This window comes from Schistocerca nitens, chromosome 1 (genome assembly GCF_023898315.1).
Source record: "Schistocerca nitens isolate TAMUIC-IGC-003100 chromosome 1, iqSchNite1.1, whole genome shotgun sequence".
Lineage (NCBI taxonomy): Eukaryota > Metazoa > Arthropoda > Insecta > Orthoptera > Acrididae > Schistocerca > Schistocerca nitens.
Window position 1 is genome coordinate 469,748,655 of NC_064614.1, and position 23,573 is coordinate 469,772,227.

Sequence of the window (23,573 nt, forward strand, 5' to 3'; positions counted from 1 at the left end):
ACTCTATCTGTGCTGCTAGAACATGTGCCTTTACAAGTACGACACAACATGTGGTTCATGCACGATGGAGCTCCTGCACATTTCAGTCGAAGTGTTCGTACGCTTCTCAACAACAGATTCGGTGACCGATGGATTGGTAGAGGTGGACCAATTCCATGGCCTCCACGCTCTCCTGACCTCAACCCTCTTGACTTTCATTTATGGGGGCATTTGAAAGCTATTGTCTACTCAACCCCGGTACCAAATGTAGAGACTCTTCGTGCTCGTATTGTGGACGGCTGTGATACAATACGCCATTCTCCAGGGCTGCATCAGTGCATCAGGAATTCCATGCGACGGAGGGTGGATGCATGTATCCTCGCTAACGGAGGACATTTTGAACATTTCCTGTAACAAAGTGTTTGAAGTCACGCAGGTACGTTCTGTTGCTGTGCGTTTCCATTCCATGATTAATGTGATTTGAAGAGAAGTAATAAAATGAGCTCTAACATGGAAAGTAAGCCTTTCCGGACACATGTCCACATAACATATTTTCTTTCTTTGTGTGTTAGGAATGTTTCCTGAAAGTTTGGCCGTACCTTTTTGTAACACCCTGTATTAATCAAATCTAAAGGCCGTAGATTCAACTAAATACCTAGGAATTAATGTTACGAACAACTTAAATTGGAAAGAAGACACATAAAATTTTGTGGGGAATGCGAACCAAAGATTGTGTTTTATTGGCAGGGACTTAAGGGATGCAGCAGATCTACGCTTGTCTGTCCTCTTTCGAAGAACTACTGCGTAGTGTGGGATCGTTACCAGATAGGGTGAGAGGAGTACATCGAGAAAGTTCAAAGAAGAGCAACAATTTTGTGTCATCGAGAAATAGGGGAGAGAGTGTCACGGACGTGGTGCAGGACACCATTAAAACAAAGGCGTTTCTCTTTGCGGCAGGATCTTCTCACGAAATTTCAATCACCAGCTTTCTCCTTCAAATGCGAAAATATTTTGCTTACGCCGACCTATATAGGAAGAAACGACCATCTTCATACAATAAGGGAAATCAGAGCTCGCATGGAAAGATATAGGTGTTCGTTTCTTCCGTGCGCTGTTCGAGAGTGGAATAATTAAGAAGTGTTGTGAAAATGGTTCGCTAAACTCTCTGCCAGGTACTTAAGTATGATTTGCAGAGTATCCAAGTGGATGTAGATGTAGATGAACCGCTTTGGTGCGAGCGCGAATGCTAAACCGGCCAGACCTGGAGGGGTCCCGCGAAGTATCCCCATGAAGAGAAAGGGGTAGGGGGAGATGCGCGCCAGTGCTTCCTGTTGCTAGCTTGCATTTTATACCCTCTCTACTTTAGCCATCATCAGTTACTTTGCTGCCCGAACAGCTAAACTCATCTACCACTTTTAGTGTCTCATTTCCTAATCTACGAGGGTTGTTTTTTAAGTAAGGGCCGTTCGCGCGTATAGTCCCGTAGTTCGCGCGGACGCCGCAACAAGCCGCCGCGCCACTTGCCGGCATCCTTCCCGTTCACACTGATGCAAGTTGCAGCTCTGTAGCTGACGTGTACGCATCGCTGTGCTACTTTATAATGTTTACGATTATTGAACCGCCCGCCGCGTGTGAGATACGGTCAGTGATACGTTTTTTGACCGCAAGAAGCGTATCAGCTGCAGAAATTCATCGTCAGATAACAGAAGTTTATGGCTCGAATGCAATGAGTGAAGGTAAAGTGCGTCAATGGGTTAAAGATTTTAAAAATGGCCGTCAAAACGTCCATGACGAAGAACGCTCAGGCCTGCCCTCTGTGATCACTGATGATTTGGTGGCTGCAGTCGAAACAAAGATTGGTGAGGACAGAAGATTCACAATTTCCACTCTTTCTTTGGAATTTCCACAAGTTTCAAGATCGGTTTTGTACAAAATTGTGTCTGAAAACCTAAACTTTAAGAAACTGTGTTCTCGGTGGGTACCCAGACTCCTCACAGAGGACCACAAAGGGAAGAGATTTGCCGCTTCATTGGACTTTTTGATTCGTTACGAGGAAGAAGGGGATGACATGTTGAGTCAAATTGTCACTGGAGATGAGACATGGGTATCCCATATCACTCCCGAAAGCAAGCGACAATCGATGGAATGGCGACACACAACCTCATCCGTCAAGGTCAAAACCAAACAGACGCTGTCAAAGCGCAAGATTATGGCAACTGTGTTCTGGGACCGGCGCGGTGTTTTGCTAGTGGACTATGCCACGAGGAACGACAATCAACTCAGATGCCTACTGTGCAACTCTAAAGAAGCTCCGCAGAGCAATTCAAAACAAAAGGCGCGGCATGCTGACAAAAGGAGTTTTGCTCTTGCACGATAACGCTAGGCCTCACACCTCTCAAAAGACTCGGGATTTGATTGATTCTTTTGGCTGGGAAGTTTTGGACCATGCACCATACAGCCCCGACCTTGCTCCCAGCGATTTTCACCTTTTCCAGTACCTGAAACACCATCTTGGCGGGCAGCGCTTCAATGACGACGATGAAGTGAAAGCGGCCGTGAACTCTTGGCTGTCGGAGCAGGCGGCCGAATTCTTTGAAGAGGGAATTAAAAACTTAGTTGTACGGTATGACAAGTGCTTAAACAAACAAGGCAACTATGTAGAAAAATAGGTAAAAGTATGTAGAATCAGAAAATAAAAGTTTTTTTACAAAAGTATTTGTATCTTTTTTAAAAATAAAAACGGCCCTTACTTAAAAAGCAACCCTCGTAATTCCCTCAGCAGACATTTGCAAAATGCTGACGAGGTAATTTTCGACGTGGAACGTTTCCTGTACAACCAAACTAAAGACTCCCACATCCAAGATCGTCCATAGGCAAAACGTGTCTTTCAATAAATAGAGAAGCACTAAACCCATCATCAAGTTTCATGGACTCAACTTGACGTTTTCCAAGTGTTGATTCAAACTTCATAACTACTTTCAGTACTGTACACCTGATGATACAGTTCCACGCTTTGACATGTGAGCATTAGTACAAAAAGCCGTGTGTCGTTTTGTTGACATAAGTAGGCTACATTTCATGTTATTTTATCAGAAATATAGATATTTGTATAAATAAATCCATGTAGTGTGGAAACAAAATATGATAAGCATCTTTTATGAGGTACGACATCTTCTGGAGATGATCGTGATATATATATATATATATATATATATATATATATATATATATATATACGGAGTGTTCAAAACACCTAGGGACGCGAGTGTTGTGTCGCCACCTGCCCCCCCCCCCCAAAAAAAAATTCAGAAATTCAGATCTGCGCCCTCATCAGCAAGGTGGCTTTCACCTTCTTTTCCGACGTCCGAGGTCTGATAATCATCGAATTCTTCGAGCACGAGAAAAACCATTAACTTTGACGTGTACTGTGAGACATACCATAGCCCTCGCAAGTCCATAAAGAGCAAACAGCTCGGACAGCTCAGAGGGACTGATTCTGCTTCACGTTAAGCGCGTCCACACAACTCCAAGGTCACGCAGAGTGTAATAGCCAAGTTCAAATGAGAGCAAATTGAGCATCCACCCTACAGCCTGTACACGTCGCCCTGCGAGTTCCATGGTTTTCGTCAGCTAAATAAACCTCTAAAAGGGAAGTGCTTCAAATCAGACGACGAATTGAAGGACGTAGTGGAGAACGTGCTTCTGTCACAACCAGAGGAATTATGGGAACAGGGAATCCTTCGAATCGTGAAACAGTGGAGTAGTTGTGCTCAGGCCTCTGGTGATTTCTTTTGAATATAGAGTTCAATTATACCCACAATGTTACTTCGTACCTTTTCTTTTGAACACCCTTATATGTTCGTTAACTCCGCCTTAGCCAGTCCCAAACCCGGTTGAGAAAGGAGGAGGGGGAGGAGTAACAACTCGTTAAAAAAACCTTTGTTCACCTGGCCCGGGTGATAGTACCTCGTGAGGGCCCCTTGCCAGGGATGCGGTGAAGACCTCAACGGCAGCGAAGGCAGAGAAGATGGGCTTCGGTAGGGCGGAGCTGGCGGAAGAGGCACCTTTTCTCTTTGGGTACAAAAAGAGTAAAAGTAGCGACTGGACCCCAGAGGGGCGGCTACAGACAGCGTCTTACTCATGGTGAGCGGCTGACTTTAGGTTGGGCATCCTACTGCCTATGTGGAAAGTAACGGGAAACTACCACATTACATTCCCAAGCAGTACATGGTATGTCTCTCCATGTGAAAGATTCCGGAGTTAAAACTTCCCCTCATTCGGATATCCGGGAGGGGAAGGAAGAAAGGGACAGTGAAGGGAGGAAAGATACGGATTGGAACATGGAATGTGAGGACACTTCTGCAAGCAGGAAAGCTAGAGAATGCAAAACGGGAGATGAAAAGGAACAGATTAGATGCCCTCGGTTTGTGTGAAATGAGATGGGGAGAGAATGGGGAGATAGAAAGTGGAGATTATAAACTCTTTTACTCAGGGGAAATCAAGAGTGGTGAAAACGCAGTAGGAATATTGATAGGGTAAAAGTTGAAAAATACGGTAATGAAGGTACAATATATTGATGGAAGACTGTTGATGATACGACTGAAGGGTAGTTCAAAAGATTTGGTATTAATACTGATATATATGCCAACCAGCCAGCACAGAGATGAGGAAGTGGAAGAATATTATGAGAAAATACAAGAACTCATCGAGAAAGAAAATAGAAATGCCTGCATTATCATCATGGGGGGGGGCTGGAATGCAGTGGTGGGTGAAGGAAGAGATGAAGATACAGTAGGAAAATTTGGATTAGGAATAAGAAATGAGAGAGGTGAACGACTAATTAGTTTCTGTACAGAAAATTCATTAGCAGTGGGTAACACAGTATTTGAACACCACAAAAGGAGACGTTACATATGGTTATCAAAATTGAATAGGGAAAGATATCAGCTGGACTACATCCTGATACAAAAAAGGTTTAGGAACTGTTTGAAGAAGCTAACGCTTATCCAGTAGCGGATATAAATTCACACCACAACCTAGTAATGGGAGAAATACAAGTGAAGTCGAAAAAAGTCTGGAGAGGTAAAACAAAGGAAAGACTAAACACAGAAAGACTCAAAGAGGTAGGAAAGACATCAGATTTGGAGAACAGATTTATGGAAAAATGGCAAAGAGGTAGTGTTGATGAAAGTGTTAATGACAAGTGGATAAAAATGAGGGAAGGACTCATGGACTCTGCCAAAGAAGTACTAGGAATTAGAGTATCTCAAAGCACCAGGAAAAAATGGATAACGGAAAACATGTTGAAAAAGATGGAAGAGCGCAGAAAGTGGAAAAGTGTAGAAACTGAAGAAGGCAAAAAGAGGTACAGGAAACTCAATAATGAATTAAGAAGAGAAACTGAAGAAGCAAGAGAAAAATGGATGAAACAGAAATGCGACGAAATAGAGAAAATGGAGAGAGAGGGAAAGTATGAAATGATGTATAGACTGGCTAGTGAGATAGTTTTTGAACGTAAAAGAAAGAGGAATAACATGGAAATAGAAAGAGCGGATGGTACTCTAGCAGAAGAACCACAGGAGGTTTTGAACAGATGGGAAGAATATATTGAATGTCTGTATAAGGGGGATGAAATGCAAAGCGAAATTAAGGTTGAAGAGGAGCAATATGTGCCGGAAGATGGAAAGGGATTTACCATCTTGCAAGCAGAAGTAGAAAAGTCGCTGAAGGAGATGAAGAATAGGAAGGCATGTGGAATAGATGATTTACCAACAGAACTGTTGAAGAGTCTGGGAAACAAGACAAGAAAAGAAATAGTCTACCTCTGTAACGAGATATACAAAGGGGAATGGCCTGAGGGTGCAACAATTATGATACCAATAGAGAAAAAGAGAAGTACTAAAAAATATGAAGAGCGCCGGACCATCAGTCTAATTTCTCATGCAACTAAAGTCTTGCTGAGAGTGTTGAATAGAAGGTTATATGGCAAGCTGGATAGAGGGATTGCAGAGGAGCAGTTCGGATTTAGAAGAGGAAAAGGAACAAGAGATGCTACTGGCCTGCTAAGAACTATAGGGGAAATATATATGGAAAAGAGTAGAGAAATCTTTGCTGTTTTTATAGATTTAGAAAAGGCTTTTCACAGAGTCCAGTGGAACAAGCTGATGGATATCTTGAAGAGGAAAGGAGTAGATTGGAAAGAGAGACGACTGATACAGAATCTATAATTACACCAGAAAGTAAGGATAAGCATTGGAAATGAAACGTCAGAAGGAAGCAGCATTGGACGTGGTTTTAGACAAGGTTCTTGCCTTTCCCCTCTGTTGTTTAACGTATACCTTGAAGAGATTATTGCGAAAAGTGTAGATGGGAAAAGAGGAATAGGTATTGGTGGAAAGAGAATAGAATATATAAGATTTTCTGATGACATGGTATTAATGGCAGAAAGTGAGCGGACAGTGAAAACATGCTCAAAGATCTGAAGGAAGCTTGTGTGGAATATGGGATTCAAATAAACACAGCAAAAACAAAGAGTATGGTCATCAGTACAAGACGCAGACTGTCCAATATTAAAATAGGAAATCTACCATTAGCCAAGTAAGTGATTTTAAATATCTCGGATGCACAACAACTGAAGACTTGAGATGTCACCAAGAGGTGAAAACCCGAATTGCCATAGCGAAGGAGGCATTCAACAGAGAGAGGAGACTTATTTGGCAAATTAGATAAAGGACTAAGGAAAAGGCTTGGCAAATGTTTTGTCTGGAGTGTGGCGCTATATGGGGCAGAAACATGGCCACTGAGACGAGAGGATGAAAAAAGGTTAGAAGCATTTGAGATATGGATGTGGAGGAGAATAGAGAGAATAAGCTGGATGGAAAGAGTGAGTAATGAAAGAGTATTGGAAAGGGTTGGTGAGAGAAAATGTTTGCTGAAGGTTGTAAGAGAAAGGAAAAAGAACTTGTTGGGACATTCATTGAGAAGGGAGTGCTTGCTAGTAGATGCTTTGGAAGGATTGGTTTGTGGGAGAAGACTAAGAGGAAGAAGGAGATACAAGGTGATAGACGACATAAAGGGAAGAGGAAACAATGCAGACCTGAAGAGGATGGCAGAAGACCGGACAGCCTGGAGAACTACCATGTTAAAACCTGCCTTTAGGCAGAACACTGATGATGGTGATGATTATATGTTCGTTAAAATATTTTTAGTACCACATACGATAACATTTGCGTGAAAAACCTCATTAGGTCGTTGGGTCATTCGTAACTCTTAACAGTATATGCAATAGCGGTACTTTGGTTAAATACGTACAATACGGTTAGATAAGAACAGAACAACTAGTGACTCCGGCTGTGCTGATCAAGCTCCACGCTAAAGTAACTGATTAGGTCTACAACCACACGGAGTTCCAATAAAACGTCTCCCTGGGTATTTACTAAAGTTACAAGTGATCAAGTGATCCGCAGTGTTACTGTGGTGGGGTTACCGTAAGTTGCGATGAATATGTCGCGCAGTCCTGAATAGGAACACCGCGCTCGTAACCGTACTCGACTGAGAATTTGAAAAAAAAACCGTCTCGTTAGATGCGTGACACTTGGACCTACTGAGATGGGCTATTCGGAGATTGTAAGCTCGTTATTTTCTAAATACGTTCTATTTTTTTCACCCTAAATCATGAAGTACCTGTAAAAGCAGCCGAGAGTTGGTAGTTTTCTATTGTATTACATGCTGTCTAATTTCACTCATATTGATTACATAACACAGAGTTACTCAATTTGCACTGAATACTGTACATAATAAGCAGTGACATGGAATGACTGTCCATCGCTTTCACTTAACTGCAGGAAGGTAGTGTTTTCAGTTTTAAACAGAAAAGAAAATCAACAGAAGACAATTGAATAACGCCTTTACGTCAGTAAAAGAGTTCATACGCGGCGAGAGTGGAATGTGTGTATTTTCTCTTTTGAGGGCAAGAGTGACGTATCTCAGCGTACTTATGGTCCGCAAAATCGTTTTTTGGATTATTGAGTCACTGGAAATTGGTTTTATGTCCCCGTACTAAGTAATATGCTGCCCAGTGAGCACATCAATCAAATACAAAACAAAAACACTTATTTTCTAAAAAACGTTTTCAGTAAACACAATTACTGCAGTGCTACCTTTACGAAGCAAGGACTGTTCCTTGTTTAGCATATGAACCACCAGCTAACACATCAGGAAGACAAATTTACTGCATACTGTCGGTCTACAAAGGCAGAAAAGCAAAGAGTGCACAATAACTGTGCATGGACGAAAAGAACAGCAAAATTCAGGTTAAAGACCGCAACGAGAAGACACAGTCTTTCTAGAGCTATGAAGTAGCGCAGACTGTGAACTCGTCACCTTCAGTCCAAGGAAACTGGGTCAACAGCAAACATCTGTTAATAGCCGACGGGGAAAGGCTGTTGTGCTGCCAGGAGGTTAATCTTATCCCTTTTTGCTCTAGGCGATTCGTATTCTGCCGCTGACGCGTCTATTGAACATGGTGTACGAAAAGAAGTTTGGCCACGTTTCAACAAAAATACGGCATCCGAGTACGTTACGTCTTCTGTCGACATTTAGATAGACAGAAAGCATAGCTTCAAATGTGAGCTGGTTAATAAAACTGTGGACGTACACTCCAGTGGCCGGATGCGTAACAGAGTCCTAGAGTAAAGGATACTTACGATGGCTCACTGTTTGTAGGTGGAGTATTATACAGTATTGCGCAATCACACACCCAGAATAATTTGACGGAAAGCAAGAAAATTTTTTCTTGAGCTTCGTTAAAGCTTAAGAAGTAAGTAGAAATATATAAACAGACAATCTCTTGACCTTATAACTTTGATGACTGGATAATTTAAAAAAGAATTACTGACAGAAGTGTTAAGGAGTGAAATGAGTAGCACAGGAGGAAACTTATGCCACTGCTGAATAGGTCGTCAGAACAACTGGTCACTCGCTCTTCAAAAATACTGATTTACTGACGCGTTTCGGGAAAAACCCATTATCAGAACATCTGTTCTGGTGACGCGCTATGCGCGAAACGAGTTAATGAATAACAATTTTTGAACACCATTCGACCAGCTATTCCAACGACCTATTCAGAAGTGTCGTAAGTCTCATAAAGATATAACCGTTGACACGTCTCATTCATGATTACAGTGAATGAAAAAAATTTAATCGTCTCTTGACTTTAAGAATATCAGACGTGAAAGACATATTACGTTACAGTCGGCTTTTCATATTGATTTCGCAAGACTGACTCTATTGTTATCTGGTCAGTGGTCTGAAAGAGTATGTTCAGTGCGCCGCACTGCTTCGTTCGGCACGAGGAGCCACGTCTCTTATCGATCCGAATAACTGAACTGTATGCAACCAGAACAGCGAGAAGATGGCTTTACTACGTTATGCGTGTAAACTGCAGTACACAGTGAATCGATTTTCAAAGGTAAATGGCATAAACATATGGAAAGAGGATTATATTGTCTATCAGCAGTGGTGACACTCTGTCAGAATTAACAGAGTCATCACATTTCTTTCGTATCCCGAGCACTCACCCAGAGTCGTAGCAGACTGTCTCTCTCTCTCTGTATTTCAGTATGAAAATCCTCAACTTTTAATGCAAGTGTGTCTGCTTACTGTGTCATGGATACGATGAAAAAAGCGATCGAGTGATTCCCAACAGATGTGTAAATGCTGATGCACTGTCGTGCTTGAAAGTGTCCGAACGACCGGAATTGCCTTCCGCTTGATTTGTATGCAACCCACATAACATAACTGTCTTGCAGGCACTCCAAAGTATTTCGGAACATTCGTCTGACCAAATGGTTACTGCAAGAGACCAGTAGAGAACACTGTTCTGTACAAGTCTAGTTGCAAATTTATGCCACTATAAGCTCCAGCTTGAAATGATATGATGAAAGTTTTGTGCCGAACTACGATTCGAACCCAGATTTGCTGTTTTCATGGGGAGCTTGAGGAATTTGGAATCTTGGGCGCTTCAGTCTGGAACCGCGCGACTGCTGCGGTCACAGGTTCGAATCCTGCCTCGGGCATGGATATGTGTGATGTCGTTAGGTTAGTTAGCTTTCAGTAGTTCTAAGTTCTAGGGGAATCATGACCTCAGATATTAAGTCCCACAGTGCTCAGAACCATCTGAACCATTTTTGCATCTTGGGGAAACAACGAAACAATGGAATTACATCGTCCTGAAGGCGTCAAACCCAGCGAAAGGGAATATTTGAGTTCGAATCACAGTCCAGCACTGATCTTGCTTCCTGGGTAGCACACAGGGCTTCAAGTAGACACAGACAATATCGAAGTCAAAAAATGGTTCAAATTGCTCTGAGCACTATGGGACTTAACATCTGAGGTCATCAGTCCCCTAGAACTTAGAACTACTTAAACCTAACTAACCTAAGGACATCACAAACATCCATGCCCGAGGCAGGATTCAAACCTGCAACCGTAGCGGTCGCACGGTTCCAGACTGAAGCGCCTAGAATCGCTCGGCCACACCGGCAGGCATATCGAGGTCAAATGTGCGTAATATGTTGCTATTGTGTGACATTTTGGGCAGCCTCGTTTCAAATATAAGTTTTATCTGTTAAGGTAGACTTTCTTCATAATGGTCGACTTCGGTTATTGGGAGAATTTTAGAAAAGATTGGTTCGCCTGTAAAGGAGACCGCATATAGGACGCTGGTGCGACCTGTTCTTGAGTACTGCTCGAATGTTTGGAATCTGTACCAGGTCGGATTGAAAGAAGACATCGAAGCAAGTCAGAGGCGGGCTGCTAGTTTGTTACTGGTAGTTTCGAACAACACATATTTGTTACGGAGATGCTTCAGGAACTCAAATAGAAATCCCTGGAGGGAAGGCGACGTTCTTTTCGAGAAACACTATTGAGAAAATTTAGAGAACCGGCATTTGAAGCTGACTGCCGAACGATTCTATTGCTGCCAACATACATTGCACGTAAGGACCACGAAGATAAGATACGAGATTTTAGGTCTCATAAGGAGGCATACAGACTGTCGTTTTTCCCTGGCTCTATTTGTGAGTGGAACAGGAAAGGAAATGACTAGTGGTGGTAGAGGATACCCTTTGCCAGGCACCGTATGGTGGCTTGTGGAGTATCTGTGTAAATGTATATGTAGATCATCGTAAGTTGTAAATCATTCGTAGTAGAACGGAGCGTGTATGATAGCATTTCCCGATAACTTATTGAAATGGTTGTTCGGCGAGGAAAAAGAAGGTAAACGCTTCAGGACGAAAGTTTAGAAAAATAAGAGTGGTAGGGAATTCTTTCCAGCTCCTGGCTAGGTGGTTTAGTGAAATCAGCAGAGTGTAGACGGGTGTTCTCGCGCAGCAGCAACACTTGATACAGACTCTTTAGTAGTTTTTCTTACATGATGACCGCCAGGCGTCTCAGTCGTTGGCAACAGATAGCGACTCTGATAGACGCATTCGTGGAATAAAGTTCGTAACACACAAAACACTTGTCTAGTGCCACCAGATGGATAATATTGCATTTTGTAGGCTCACGTTGGCCTTTGCTTCAGATATTTTTTGTTAAGGCCAACCATTGTATTCTTTTTATGAAGTTGACACATGGTGGTTCAAATTCCCGTTTCGTCATCCTGATTTAAGTTTCCCGTTATTTCCTTAAACAGATTAAATCAAATGCTGGAATCTTTCCTTTGAAAGCAAACAGTTATTTTCCTTCCCAATCCTAGATTCTGCTTTCGTCTCTAATGACTTTGTTGCAGACGGAGGTTTGATCCTATTCATACTTTCTTTGCTTTATTTCCAAACATTGACCACTGAATGCAACACTCTCGCGACGGTTAAATGGTCGCACATCATCACATTTGCCAATAGTTGGGTGGACCATAGCGACAAACCGTAAAAATGTTTTTCATCAAAGCCCGTTGATCTTCTTGTACGTGGCAAATAAACCACGTCCAAGCGATCCTAACTGAAATGAGAACTATTTTTTGACGTGATTTCTTCGATGCATTTACCCCGTAACCGGCAGAGACTTTTCCAGCTGCCTCCACTGCTGTAACGCTCTATTAAATCCAAAGGGAACAAAATCTCACACGGTAGACCTTTTTTCGTTTCACGCTTAATTTTATAATCCGCAAACCACTGTGTTGCTAGTTCATGCGGGTGGCCGTTATGTGATTTTACTTCAATGGTTACAAAATCAAGTCGAAAGTACGTGTTGCGTAGCCGATTCGCTTTTGATTTGTGATAGAGACGAACCACGAAACGAATGCTTTGAATGTACTCCAATTACTCCACCTCCCGCAGACAGAATTCTCATCCAACGTGAAACATCCTTCGTTACGACGAAATCACAAGACAGCCATGTCTGCAGTTTGATGGTCTACTGGAATGAGTCTATCTGCGTATACTTAAGGTCTGGGTTCGATTCACACTTCAGGCAAACATTTTTAGTAACCATGAATAGACCCCTGCACCTTTGGTAACGCCAACTGAAAAGCTTACAGTGGCACCGTGGTTCCAAATCCACATTAACGTTGTATGTCCCTTCGGTTGGAAGAGACAAGGGAGTACGTGTAGGGGGGGCCAAGACAGGGTCATAAGTTGCGGCAAGGAGAAACTCTGTCAACAGTGAGCGCTCTTACGACAGGAATTTTATTTTATTAATGAACAATCGTCATGTAAGGTCACAGGACACTTATTTCTTATTGCATTTGAACTTAGATGCTGAAATATTTGGTGCTGGACTGCAATTGGAAATCCTCACTTTCCTGAGATTTGCCTCGTTCAGGACGATATAATTCCATTGTTTCGTTGTTTCCCCAAGATTCCAGATTCCTCAAGCTCTCCACAAAAACCGCAAGTCTGGGTTCGAATCGTGGTTCGGTACAAAACCTTTCATCATATCACTTGAAGGTGTAGCTTGAGCATACTAAGCGACAGTTGAAAATGATCATATTTTTAACGTCTCTCTGTGCGTTTTCAACTACAAAGATTGGTACCGTTGTCAACTCCCTATCAGAAACGGAACTTTTCATGACATTTCCGGTTCAAACGTGCCTCTCATAGCTACTGGCGAAAAAGACTTCAATAGTTGATGTCGTGTGTAGTCGTCAACGATAGTATGTGGGTGGTTTAAAATGTGTGTGAATTCATAAGGGACCAAACTGCTGAGGTCATCGGTCCCTAGATGTACACATTACCTAAACTAACTGAAGCTAACTTACGCTAAGGACAACACATACACCCATGCCATGCCCTCCGGCAGGAGGGGACGCGCGATTACTGACATGACGTCTCTAACCGCTCGGCCGCTCCGCTTGGCGTGCTTTTTCGATTCGCAGTAAGCACAGAACGTTTCATCGTCACATTATTTCCAGTTCAGAGATACGTGCACATCACTGATGATGAAATAATTCGGTGTTTAATATCTACTCGTGGCTAGAAAAACGACGGGGATAGATGCTGGGTTCGAATTCCGGTAACGAAAAAATTTTTCGCCTCGTCGTTTCGGTCTGTCATCTCACTACCGTGAAAAATTTGATATTTAACATTTAATAGTGCTTGGTTAACGATCCGATTAGATGCTGGGTTCGAATCCTCGTCGAACACAAATATACAGGGTGATTCAAAAAGAATACCACAACTTTAAAAATGTGTATTTAATGAAAGAAACATAATATAACCTTCTGTTATACATCATTACAAAGAGTATTTAAAAAGGTTTTTTTTTCACTCAAAAACAAGTTCAGAGATGTTCAATATGGCCCCCTCCAGACACACGAGCTATATCAACCCGATACTCCAACTCGTTCCACACTCTCTGTAGCATATCGGGCGTAACAGATTGGATAGCTGCTGTTATTTCTCGTTTCAAATCATCAATGGTGGCTGGGAGAGGTGGCTGAAACACCATATCCTTAACATACCCCCATAAGAAAAAATCGCAGGGAGTAAGATCAGGGCTTCTTGGAGGCCAGTGATGAAGTGCTCTGTCACGGGCTGCCTGGCGGCCGATCCATCGCCTCGGGTAGTTGACGTTCAGGTAGACGATAAGGTTTCATAACTAACCTTTTTCGTAGGACTCTCCATACAGTTGATTGTGGAATTTGCAGCTCTCTGCTAGCTCTGCGAGTCGATTTTCCTGGGCTGCGAACAAATGCTTGCTGGATGCGTGCTACATTTTCATCACTCGTTCTCGGCCGTCCAGAACTTTTCCCTTTGCACAAACACCCATTCTCTGTAAACTGTTTATACCAACGTTTAATACACCACCTATCAGGAGATTTAACACCATACTTCGTTCGAAATGCACGCTGAACAACTGTCGTCGATTCACTTCTGCCGTACTCAGTAACACAAAAAGCTTTCTGTTGAGCGGTCGCCATCTTAGCATCAACTGACGCTGACGCCTAGTCAACAGCGCCTCAAGCGAACAAATGTACAACTAAATGAAACTTTATAGCTCCCTTAATTCGCCGACAGATAGTGCTTAGCTCTGCCTTTTGTCGTTGCAGAGTTTTAAATTCCTAAAGTTGTGGTATTCTTTTTGAATCACCCTGTATGTTACGTCATTTCAAGTTTAAATATGCGCAGGCTTTGTTACTTGTGACTTAAACCATATTTAATGTCTTTCGAAAAAAAAATTCTTCACGTAGTTTCAGAGCGAAGCTTGCTTTTTGAAATGTCATTTGTTGTAATAAATTTGAGTTCAGAAGCTTTAAAGACTGTGCCTTCTCTAATAATCATTTTCGTGATATTTTCATAACCGTGGTTCAGTTTGCAACTGGACTGATAGCCATAGAGAACAGTGTTCTCCACTGCTCTCTTGTAGTAATCGTTTTGTATAGTCAAACGGATGTATCGAAATACATTACAGTGCATGTAAGATAGTTATGTTATGTGGGCTGCATACAAATCAGGCGGAAGGCAATTCAAATCGTTCGGATACGTTTGAGCATCATAGTGTTTCGCATTACATTAACACATCTGAGGTATGATCAGTATTAAAGAATTGTATCCACACAGTTTGTAGAATGTCAATGACCTGTCGCTTTGTTAATTCCTACAGATATTTTAACATTGTCATTCAGTGAATGAAGAAGCTTACCTAGGTGAAAAAGTAATTTTGTGTTAACGTTGGCTTATTATATGTAGTATTTCTGGCAGTAAATGTGTTAACCGGTATGTGTTGCTTGCTAGAGAGATATGAAACTGATCACAAACTGTGGCTATTGACTTTCTTCAAATTCATTTAACCCAAAATGTCCTTCGATTGTTTGTTAATTACGGATCGACGAAACAGTAAACGTGTCGAGTTAAGTGGGGGGGGGGGAAGAAGAACTGACAGGAATCGAAGAATACATACAGTTATAAGGTAAGGTGCCCTAACATCGTCCCAAGCGCAGGTTAAGTCTCGTCGACATAAAAAGGGGAATATCGGCACGACAGTGAGTTCAAACATGGTACAATGATTGGTTTATCGTATCATGAAATTGTGACTCGCACAGGACACGTTGCTACGTCAGTGACTCTTGTGTGGATCCAGTGGATATAAGAAGTCGTACACAGAAATGAGCGGATACTGCATCATACAATGTGACCACAGAGCGGGATGACCGCCATCTTGACCGCACTTCCGTAATTGACGTAAATGTTTCGATCACGGTGTTGGGTTGAGCTTGGATCGCTACAACCGATGTGGATATGTTTGCCTCGACGGTTAGAGGTGGGGACTGGGACATGCATGCCAGTGACTAAGCTTCCATCGGACAGAAACCGCCAACGCCTCACAGAACAGTGGGCTCATGAACGCCATCACCGGCGTCGTGCGTGGCAAAGTAAGTTGTTTTTGGATGAGTCCTGCTTCAGCTTGTCCTACAGTTATAGACGTTATCCTGGTAAATGCAGTCAAGATGGCATTATTGCACAACGGACAAACGCAAGAGTGATGGCTTAGGGTGCCACTGCCTATAGCATGTGATCTGGCTGCTATGTACTGAGGGCAATATGAACAGCAACAGGTAGATTAGCACTGACCCTCCTGCAGGCAGCTCCACAAGGCATATTTCAGCAGGATAACACTCGGTCACATATGGCGAGTATGTGCAAGCCTTCTTCGAAGGATGTTGGGCACTCCAGCTTCTCTGAGCTGCGCGTCGCCTGACATGTCACGCTTCGAAAATGTCTGGGATATCGTTCTGGCCCTTCTGCAACCACTGTCGTTGCTGTGTGGATGCGGCTGCTAACCGCTTGTCACTCTGTTTCCCAGCAGCATATCTAGGCCCTCTTTGATTCCATGCCATGACGTCTAGATGCTCTGACTGCAGCAGATGAAGGCTTCACACCATACAGAATTCTCACTCTCATGGTGCATGTACGGTTCTGTAATTCTAATCATTTGTGTACTGTCATGTCTCTAATCTATGGATGAAATTTCATTGTAATCACATGTATTCTTCTTGTTGCAATTTTTACAAACAGTAGTGTAGTTTCTACAGACAGTTTAAATTTATTAGTGTGGTCCCGCATTTCTTCTTCACTAGCGTATACAGGGTGTCCCAGGAGGCTCGGTCGATATTCAGAGGTATGAGATGAACGATCATTCGAAGCAGAAAACATGAGCTCTAAAATGCGTGGCTTAAGAGTTATGATACTGTGAAACACATCTCCTGTACTGAAAAACTTTTTTTATTTTTGTTTTGGTTTGTACTTCCTCCTCTCAAAATATGGAAAGGAAAGATCTTGCAATAGAAGAAATTTGTTTCGCAGTATCGAAGATGAAAAAGTGCTCATAGCTCTTAAGGTGTGCATTTTAGCGCCCATGTTTACTAGACATTTTGCTTCGAACGATCCTTCCTGTCATATTCCTAAATACTGACCATTCTTCCTGGGACACCCTGTATGTCTGTAATACGACAGGGTGAATGAAATTTCTGTGAATATTATTGTAAATTCGTTGAAGACGTTAATTCTGATAAGGAAAAGCTTTTTTTAATCAATGTGGAACTTTTAAACGAGATGTCAGGCGAGAAAATTTACTCTACAGTGAGAGTGAACTAGGGTTGTTGATGGCAAGAAAATGAAATAGCTTATGCGTGGCTACTTTACACTAAGTAGGATGGAGGCGCAACAGCCCGTCGCAGAACGTACCCGCACTTGCTGAGGTGGTGGCGTCAGCTTCCGCGGCCCGGCCTTGGGCGACGAGGTGGCGTAGTCGCGCGACCGCTTCGCGCGATCGAAGATGCGCGGGTAGGACCTGAAATCAAAGTCGAACAGCCGTTTGTGGCCGCCCGCTGTGGACGAGGCGGTGGAGACAGTGGAGGCGCGGTCCCGCAGCGGCCGCCGTATGCTGCTCGTCGGCTTCTTCTTCTTTTTCTTCTCTTCGTCCTCGGGCGTCTTGGCCGCGCCCGGCATCGTGAACTTCGGCCGCTGCGGCATGTGGAACTTGGGCCTGTCCGGGAGGTGGAACTTGGGCCTTTCCGGCATATTGAACTTGGGGCGTTCTGGCAGACTGAACTTGGGCCGATCCGGGAGGTGGAACCTGGGGCGGTCGGGCATGTTGAACTTGGGCCGTTCAGGCAGGTTGAACTTGGGTCGGTCCGGAAGGTTGAACTTGGGCCGTTCGGGCATGGAGAACTTGGGGCGCGACATGCCGCGGATCTTGGAGCGCAGGCGGCCCGCCTGCGAGCGCAGCCGCTGCTGCAGCCCCAGCTGCGCGGCCTCGGGCTCGGCCGTGATGCGCTTGCGCGCGCCGCGCTTGAGCGGCAGGTCCTCCAGGCCCGACGAGTCCAGCTGGCTGGTGTTGATGTCGCAGTCGGTGCGCGACTCGGTCGTCGTGGTGGGCGTCGGCGTGGCCATGTAGCGGCGCTCCGCCTCGGCGTCGGCAGCGGCGGCGGCGTCGGCGGCGGCAGCGGGCTGGCCGTTGGCCGAGTCGCCGAGCTGCGGGCCCGCCATGGCCACGTCCTCCTCGGTGCCGTCGTCGGGCACGGCGAGGCTGTCCTCGAGCGCGGCGCCCAGGAAGCGGCGCTCGCGGCTGTCGGCGCTGGCCGTGCGCGGGCCCAGCTCGGCCACGTCCTTGAGCATCTCCTCGTCGGCCAGGTCGTCGGCCATGTCCACGTCCGACATCTCCGCCGCCACCGCCGACTTCGCCTCTTTGTCCGTCATTTTGGTGACTTCTGGCGGCGGAGAGATCGGCTCGTACAGGTGCTCACTGTAACATAGAAGGGCGCGCTGCTATTATTCCGATTCCTGCGATGCACTCTTAGTGTAATATCAAAGAAAAGAAGAAGGAACAGTCCAATGTTAATTATACAGGGAAGTCAAATGAAAAAGAACAAGATGAACAAAGATTAAGTAAACTTTCTTCGGGGTTCCAAAAAGATTGAAATCGCGAGGGAGAGATGGGGACTGCATGGAAGATGTGTAAGAGCTTCACGGCAAAACTTTTCCATTGTAGTCGAAACATCCTTGGCAGCCTTTGAGCCTATGGTTTTTTTCGAGTATACCTCAGAAGATTCGCTGTGGTGCCCTTATGTTATGTTAACCAAGGACCTAGAAACGACGGAGAGGCTCCGTCCCCGCCGCAACCGCAGTGGTCCGCAATTCCCCGATGACTACGGCAGTCCACTTCACCCCTCCGCCGCCCCACACCGAACCCAGGGTTACTGTGCGGTTCGGCCCCCAGTGGACCCACAGGGAACGTCTCACACCAGACGAGTGTAACCCCTACGTTTGCGTGGTAGAGTAATGGTGGTGTACGCGTATGTGGAGAACTTGTTTGAGCAGCAATCGCCGACATAGTGTAGCTAAGGCGGAATAAGGGGAACAAGCCCGCATTTTCCGAGGCAGATGGAAAACCGCCTAAAAACCATCCACAGACTGGCTGTCTGGCCGGACCTCGACACAAATCCGTCTGGCGGATTTGCGCCGGGGACTGGCGCTCCTTCCCTTCCGGAAAGCCGTGCGTTAGACCTCACGGCCAACCGGGCGGGTTTGTGGTGCCCTTACACATCCTCCATATGTTTCCAATCTCTCCCCATACCATTTCCATGTATTTGGAGAAGTGAAGAAAGATATTCGTGGCCGTCAACTTACTTCCGGCGGAGAGGTGCATGCGTGGGTACAATCATGGTTCCGCTGACAACCGCAAACGTTATTCCATGAAGACAATAACCGTCTTATCTCGCAGTGGGATAAATGTATTAACATTTATGGTGATTACTTTTGAAATAATAAATAGTTTCCAGAACGAAATTTTCGCTCTGCAACGGCGTGTATGCTGATATAAAACTTATAAGCAGATGCCGGACCGAGAACCGAACTCGGAACCTTTGTCTATCGCGGGCAAGCGCTCTACCATCCGAGTTACGCAAGTACGACCCCTCGTCACTGCTTTACTTCCCGCAGTACGGCTTCAGTAAACAATTTACTTACTTTTTGTCCATCTGTCTCGTTTTCATTTGACTGCCCCTTGTACTTTCATGATACTTTTATACAATCCATAGTCTGTATGTAGCACTGGACTCATGGACTTCATTTTTAATAACTGAAGTTTCACTAACGGCCTCATAGGATTTATTTTAATTTTTTTTGCCTGGCTGATATCGGGCCACATTATCATCTGCAGCCACCCTGTAAGTATATAACACAATGACACTTCCAGTGTGCACTGAAGATGGCAATGTCGGCAGAGACTGGTCATGCACAAAAAAAAAAAAATAAAAAATAATTCCTATGCAACTGATGTCGACATTTTACTCATCAAAAATAAGCTCCTTTGAGGGTGTTGCTTTTGGTGAAACGATATGTCATTTTTCTTCATTTTGGCCTAGACATATTTCAGTGTATTGCGCAACCATCAGTTAGCTTCTTTTGTTTACTATCAAAGACAAGTTTTATGGAAAAAAAGACTATGAAGTTCACTGAATATTTTTGCACGAAAGCAAGTACATTCTCTCTGCATTTTCTCATTATATGCCTGTTGTCTCAGGTAGGACAACTGTAATTTAATACAACATTTGTTATTAAAGGCGACGTCGTCATATACCTATATTTTTAAGAAAACACATGCATAAGTAGTGTCCTTTAAAACCTCCAAATAATGACATTGCCGTCAACGTCATGAAACACGGTTGGAGAAGCAAGTGGAAGAAAATCGGTAAAACCCTCCCACAAAGTTTCACCTTTCTTTGATTCTCAAATGATTTAGGGGAATGCCTGATATTCTAAATCTGGACAGTTTCGACGCAATTACTTTTGAAGAAAAGTGGAGTGCACTGACACCGTATTATCTTACTTGATGCAAGTTCAATTAAGTACGTGTTGTGGGAAATGAATTAGAGTGAAGGAGAGCGGGTCTTGTAGGAATAGGTGTGTGATATCTCATTGAAATTATGCACCTGAGGGCTTGGGAGGGAAAGCTCGTCCACACTGCCTCAGAACTGAAGTATCTCTAAATGATCTAACTCCAACCTTGAACTGTTACCCTTTTCAATTCACTGTAACCCTCTACAGACGAGACTTCGTACTTAGGCCGCTCAGTCAATCACAGAGGTAATACACTGTCAAATCACAGCATTAAGACCACCTCCGAGATTCAACATTCACAGCACATATCTACAGTACTATAGTGAAGATGTGTCGTGAGTGAACTAATGTCGCCCATGCAAATAACCGTCACTGTGGCGATACTGAAACCATTGATGCCTGAAGTGCATGGAAGCCAGATTACACGCTACAGTGAAGCCTCTCATCTTCATGATAAATGAGAAACCAAATAAACTCGAATTTACCTCAATTCTTCTTCAAGCTCTGGCGCTCACTGGGCTCTATCGCAGGTGGATAATGTCTACGCCCTTGCTAAGAGCTGTCATCCACGAGAAACACTAGATTTTGTTGCCTTTACTGAAACTAGACTAGAGTCACAGTTTCGGCTATGGTAGAACGGATGGAAGTGGCACGTCTAGTGTCAAATGGCGCAGAAGAAACATTCTGCAACCGGATAATAAGGCAGCGAAGGAATCGTTTGGTGTGGGTAATATCTTCCTGGTACACTTTATTAATAGCAATCCAAGTGGAAGACACTATGCCGAGAAGTAATCACGAATCTGTTTTCTCAGAGATCACAGACCTTTGTATGACGATTATTTTCCCCCGAGAGGAAGTAACAGTTAAGGTAGATAATCTGATTTGTCACATTAATAGAAGTGTCTGCAAACCGTGGAAAGTGCACAATTACGAATTTAAAGTATTTCCTCGACCACCAAATCTCTGATATCTAAACGCTATGAATGTAGGTGTGACTACCAAGAAATTAGGGTTCTCTGTGTGAATCCGCCGCCACGTATCCTTCAACACCTGTGGGAGGCACCGTAGATGAGAATGGCTCCAAATATACGCGAAGAACTATCAGCATCAAGTACTCGTCTATATTTAGATCAGAGTAACCAAGTAATTGAGAGTTGAGCATGGTATGGGACGATGTCGTCGATTCGCTGTTACCCGTTAGCGCAATACTCGTATAGCTGAGTGGTTCGGTAAATGAGAACTTCTGCGCGTTATCCGTTAACTTGCAGCTTTGAATTCACTTTGTAGGATCGTAATGTATAATAAAATTATACAGGGCGTTTCAAAAACTATATACATATTAAAAATTACTATGTTATCAACACTATGGTTCGCTGCGCCACGGTTAGATTATTGGAGGAATGTATACTTTGTCTAGGTTATATTCATCGCCGCTAGACATGGGATGTCTTCTGTTTGCTTGGTTACCGTTACATGTTGCAAAATGACTACCCCACAGCAGAAATCATTTTTAAGGTGGGTAGATCACGTAACTAATGAGGAGGTATTGAGTAGGATTGGGGAGAAGAGAAGTTTGTGGCACAACTTGACTAGAAGGAGGGATCGGTTGGTAGGACATGTTTTGAGGCATCAAGGGATCATAAATTTAGCATTGGAGGGCAGCGTGGAGGGTAAAAATCGTAGAGGGAGACCAAGAGATGAATACACTAAGCAGATTCAGAAGGATGTAGGTTGCAGTAGGTACTGGGAGATGAAGAAGCTTGCACAGGATAGAGTAGCATGGAGAGCTGCATCAAACCAGTCTCAGGACTGAAGACCACAACAACAATCGGCAGCTTGTAGACACAGGATGTATATATAAAGGAAAGAGTCCTAGCCGCCCTCGTGTTTCCGACGAAGATACTCTCATGAATTCAAACCGTTTTGCAAGGTGGTCCTAGAAATTCAACTCGTCGCGTCAGTCGGGAGGTACAACTGCCTACAATACTAACTGGACGTATTTTAAGACGCCGGTTGGCTATCAAGCTGTGCAAGTTACACCTGTTACGGAAACGTGTGGCATTTTCTGATAACTTCAGAGTGCTACTGACAATGATTACACTTTCGCACCACGCATCGTGTTCAGTGGTGAAACGTCTTTCCATCTTCGTGGGAATGTGAACAAACACAGTTTTCGAATTTGGGGCCTAGAGAACCCATATGCACACACTGAAAATGTATGAGATTCACCCAAAGTCAATGTGTTTTGTGCGATATCCCACTCACCTGTTTACGGCCCAGTATTCTTTAATGGAAACATGGATAACGGCCAGCAGTATCTTGTTATGTTACAAAGCTGGTTGTTTCCGAGGCTGAACGACGACAACTTCATTTTTCAACAAGACAGAGCACCTCATCACTATAGTCGCCAAATGTGTGAATATGTGAATGAAATTGTATCGAAACATTGGATGGGTCGTCAAACATCCGGCGACTTCTCAGCTGACCTCCATGGTCACTGGATTTGACGCACTGTGACTTCTTCCTGTGGGGTTTCATTAAGGACAACGTTTATGCACCAATACTGCCGCAGAACCTACAAGACTTGAAGAACCGGATCTCTACTGCCATAATACCACTGACGATCGACATGCTTACCGGAGTATGGCAGGACATATTGAACGTCTGTAATATAGACTTGAGAGATTCGTAAATATGTGTCCCTGTTTAATAACATATGCTTTCGAAATATGTATATTCTTTTTGAAACACCCTATATATTGAAATTATACATATATTACTTTTATATTGTACATTAATGACCTTGCAGACAATGTTAATAGTAAGCTCAAACTCTTCGCAGATGGTGCAGTTATCTGTAATGAAGTATCATCAGAGTAAAGCAGTACATATGAGTCAAGCAGCACATATATTCAGTCAGATCTTCGGGAGATTTCAAAGTGGTGCGAAGATTGCCAACTTGCTTTAAGTGTTAGAATAAGTAAAATTTGTACTTCACAGAACGAAACAACATAGTATGCTGTGACTACATCATCAAAGAGCTACAACTGGGATCGGTCAACTCATACAAAAACCTGGGTGTAAAAATCTGTAGTGATGTGAAATGGAACAATCATGTGGGTTCATTCGTAGGCAAAGCAGGTGGAAAACTTCAGTTCATTGATGGGATACTAAAGAAATGCAATCAATGTCCAAAGCAGATTGCTTGCAAGACACTCGTTCGACCCATCTCTATACATAAAATGCAGTGTCCCG

The 23,573-nt window shown here is 43.7% G+C and overlaps 1 protein-coding gene across 6 annotated transcripts in view; it reads right to left on the bottom strand.

Moving 5' to 3' along the window:
- Positions 1–23,573, bottom strand: part of LOC126251881 (plectin) — a 492,445-nt gene that overhangs the window by 133,530 nt on the left and 335,342 nt on the right. For all 6 annotated transcript variants that reach the window (XM_049952605.1, XM_049952614.1, XM_049952588.1 and 3 more), the window contains one exon: positions 17,163–18,222. In XM_049952605.1, coding sequence (XP_049808562.1) covers positions 17,163–18,222 — 1,060 coding nt within the window. The remainder of the gene's footprint in view (positions 1–17,162; positions 18,223–23,573) is intronic.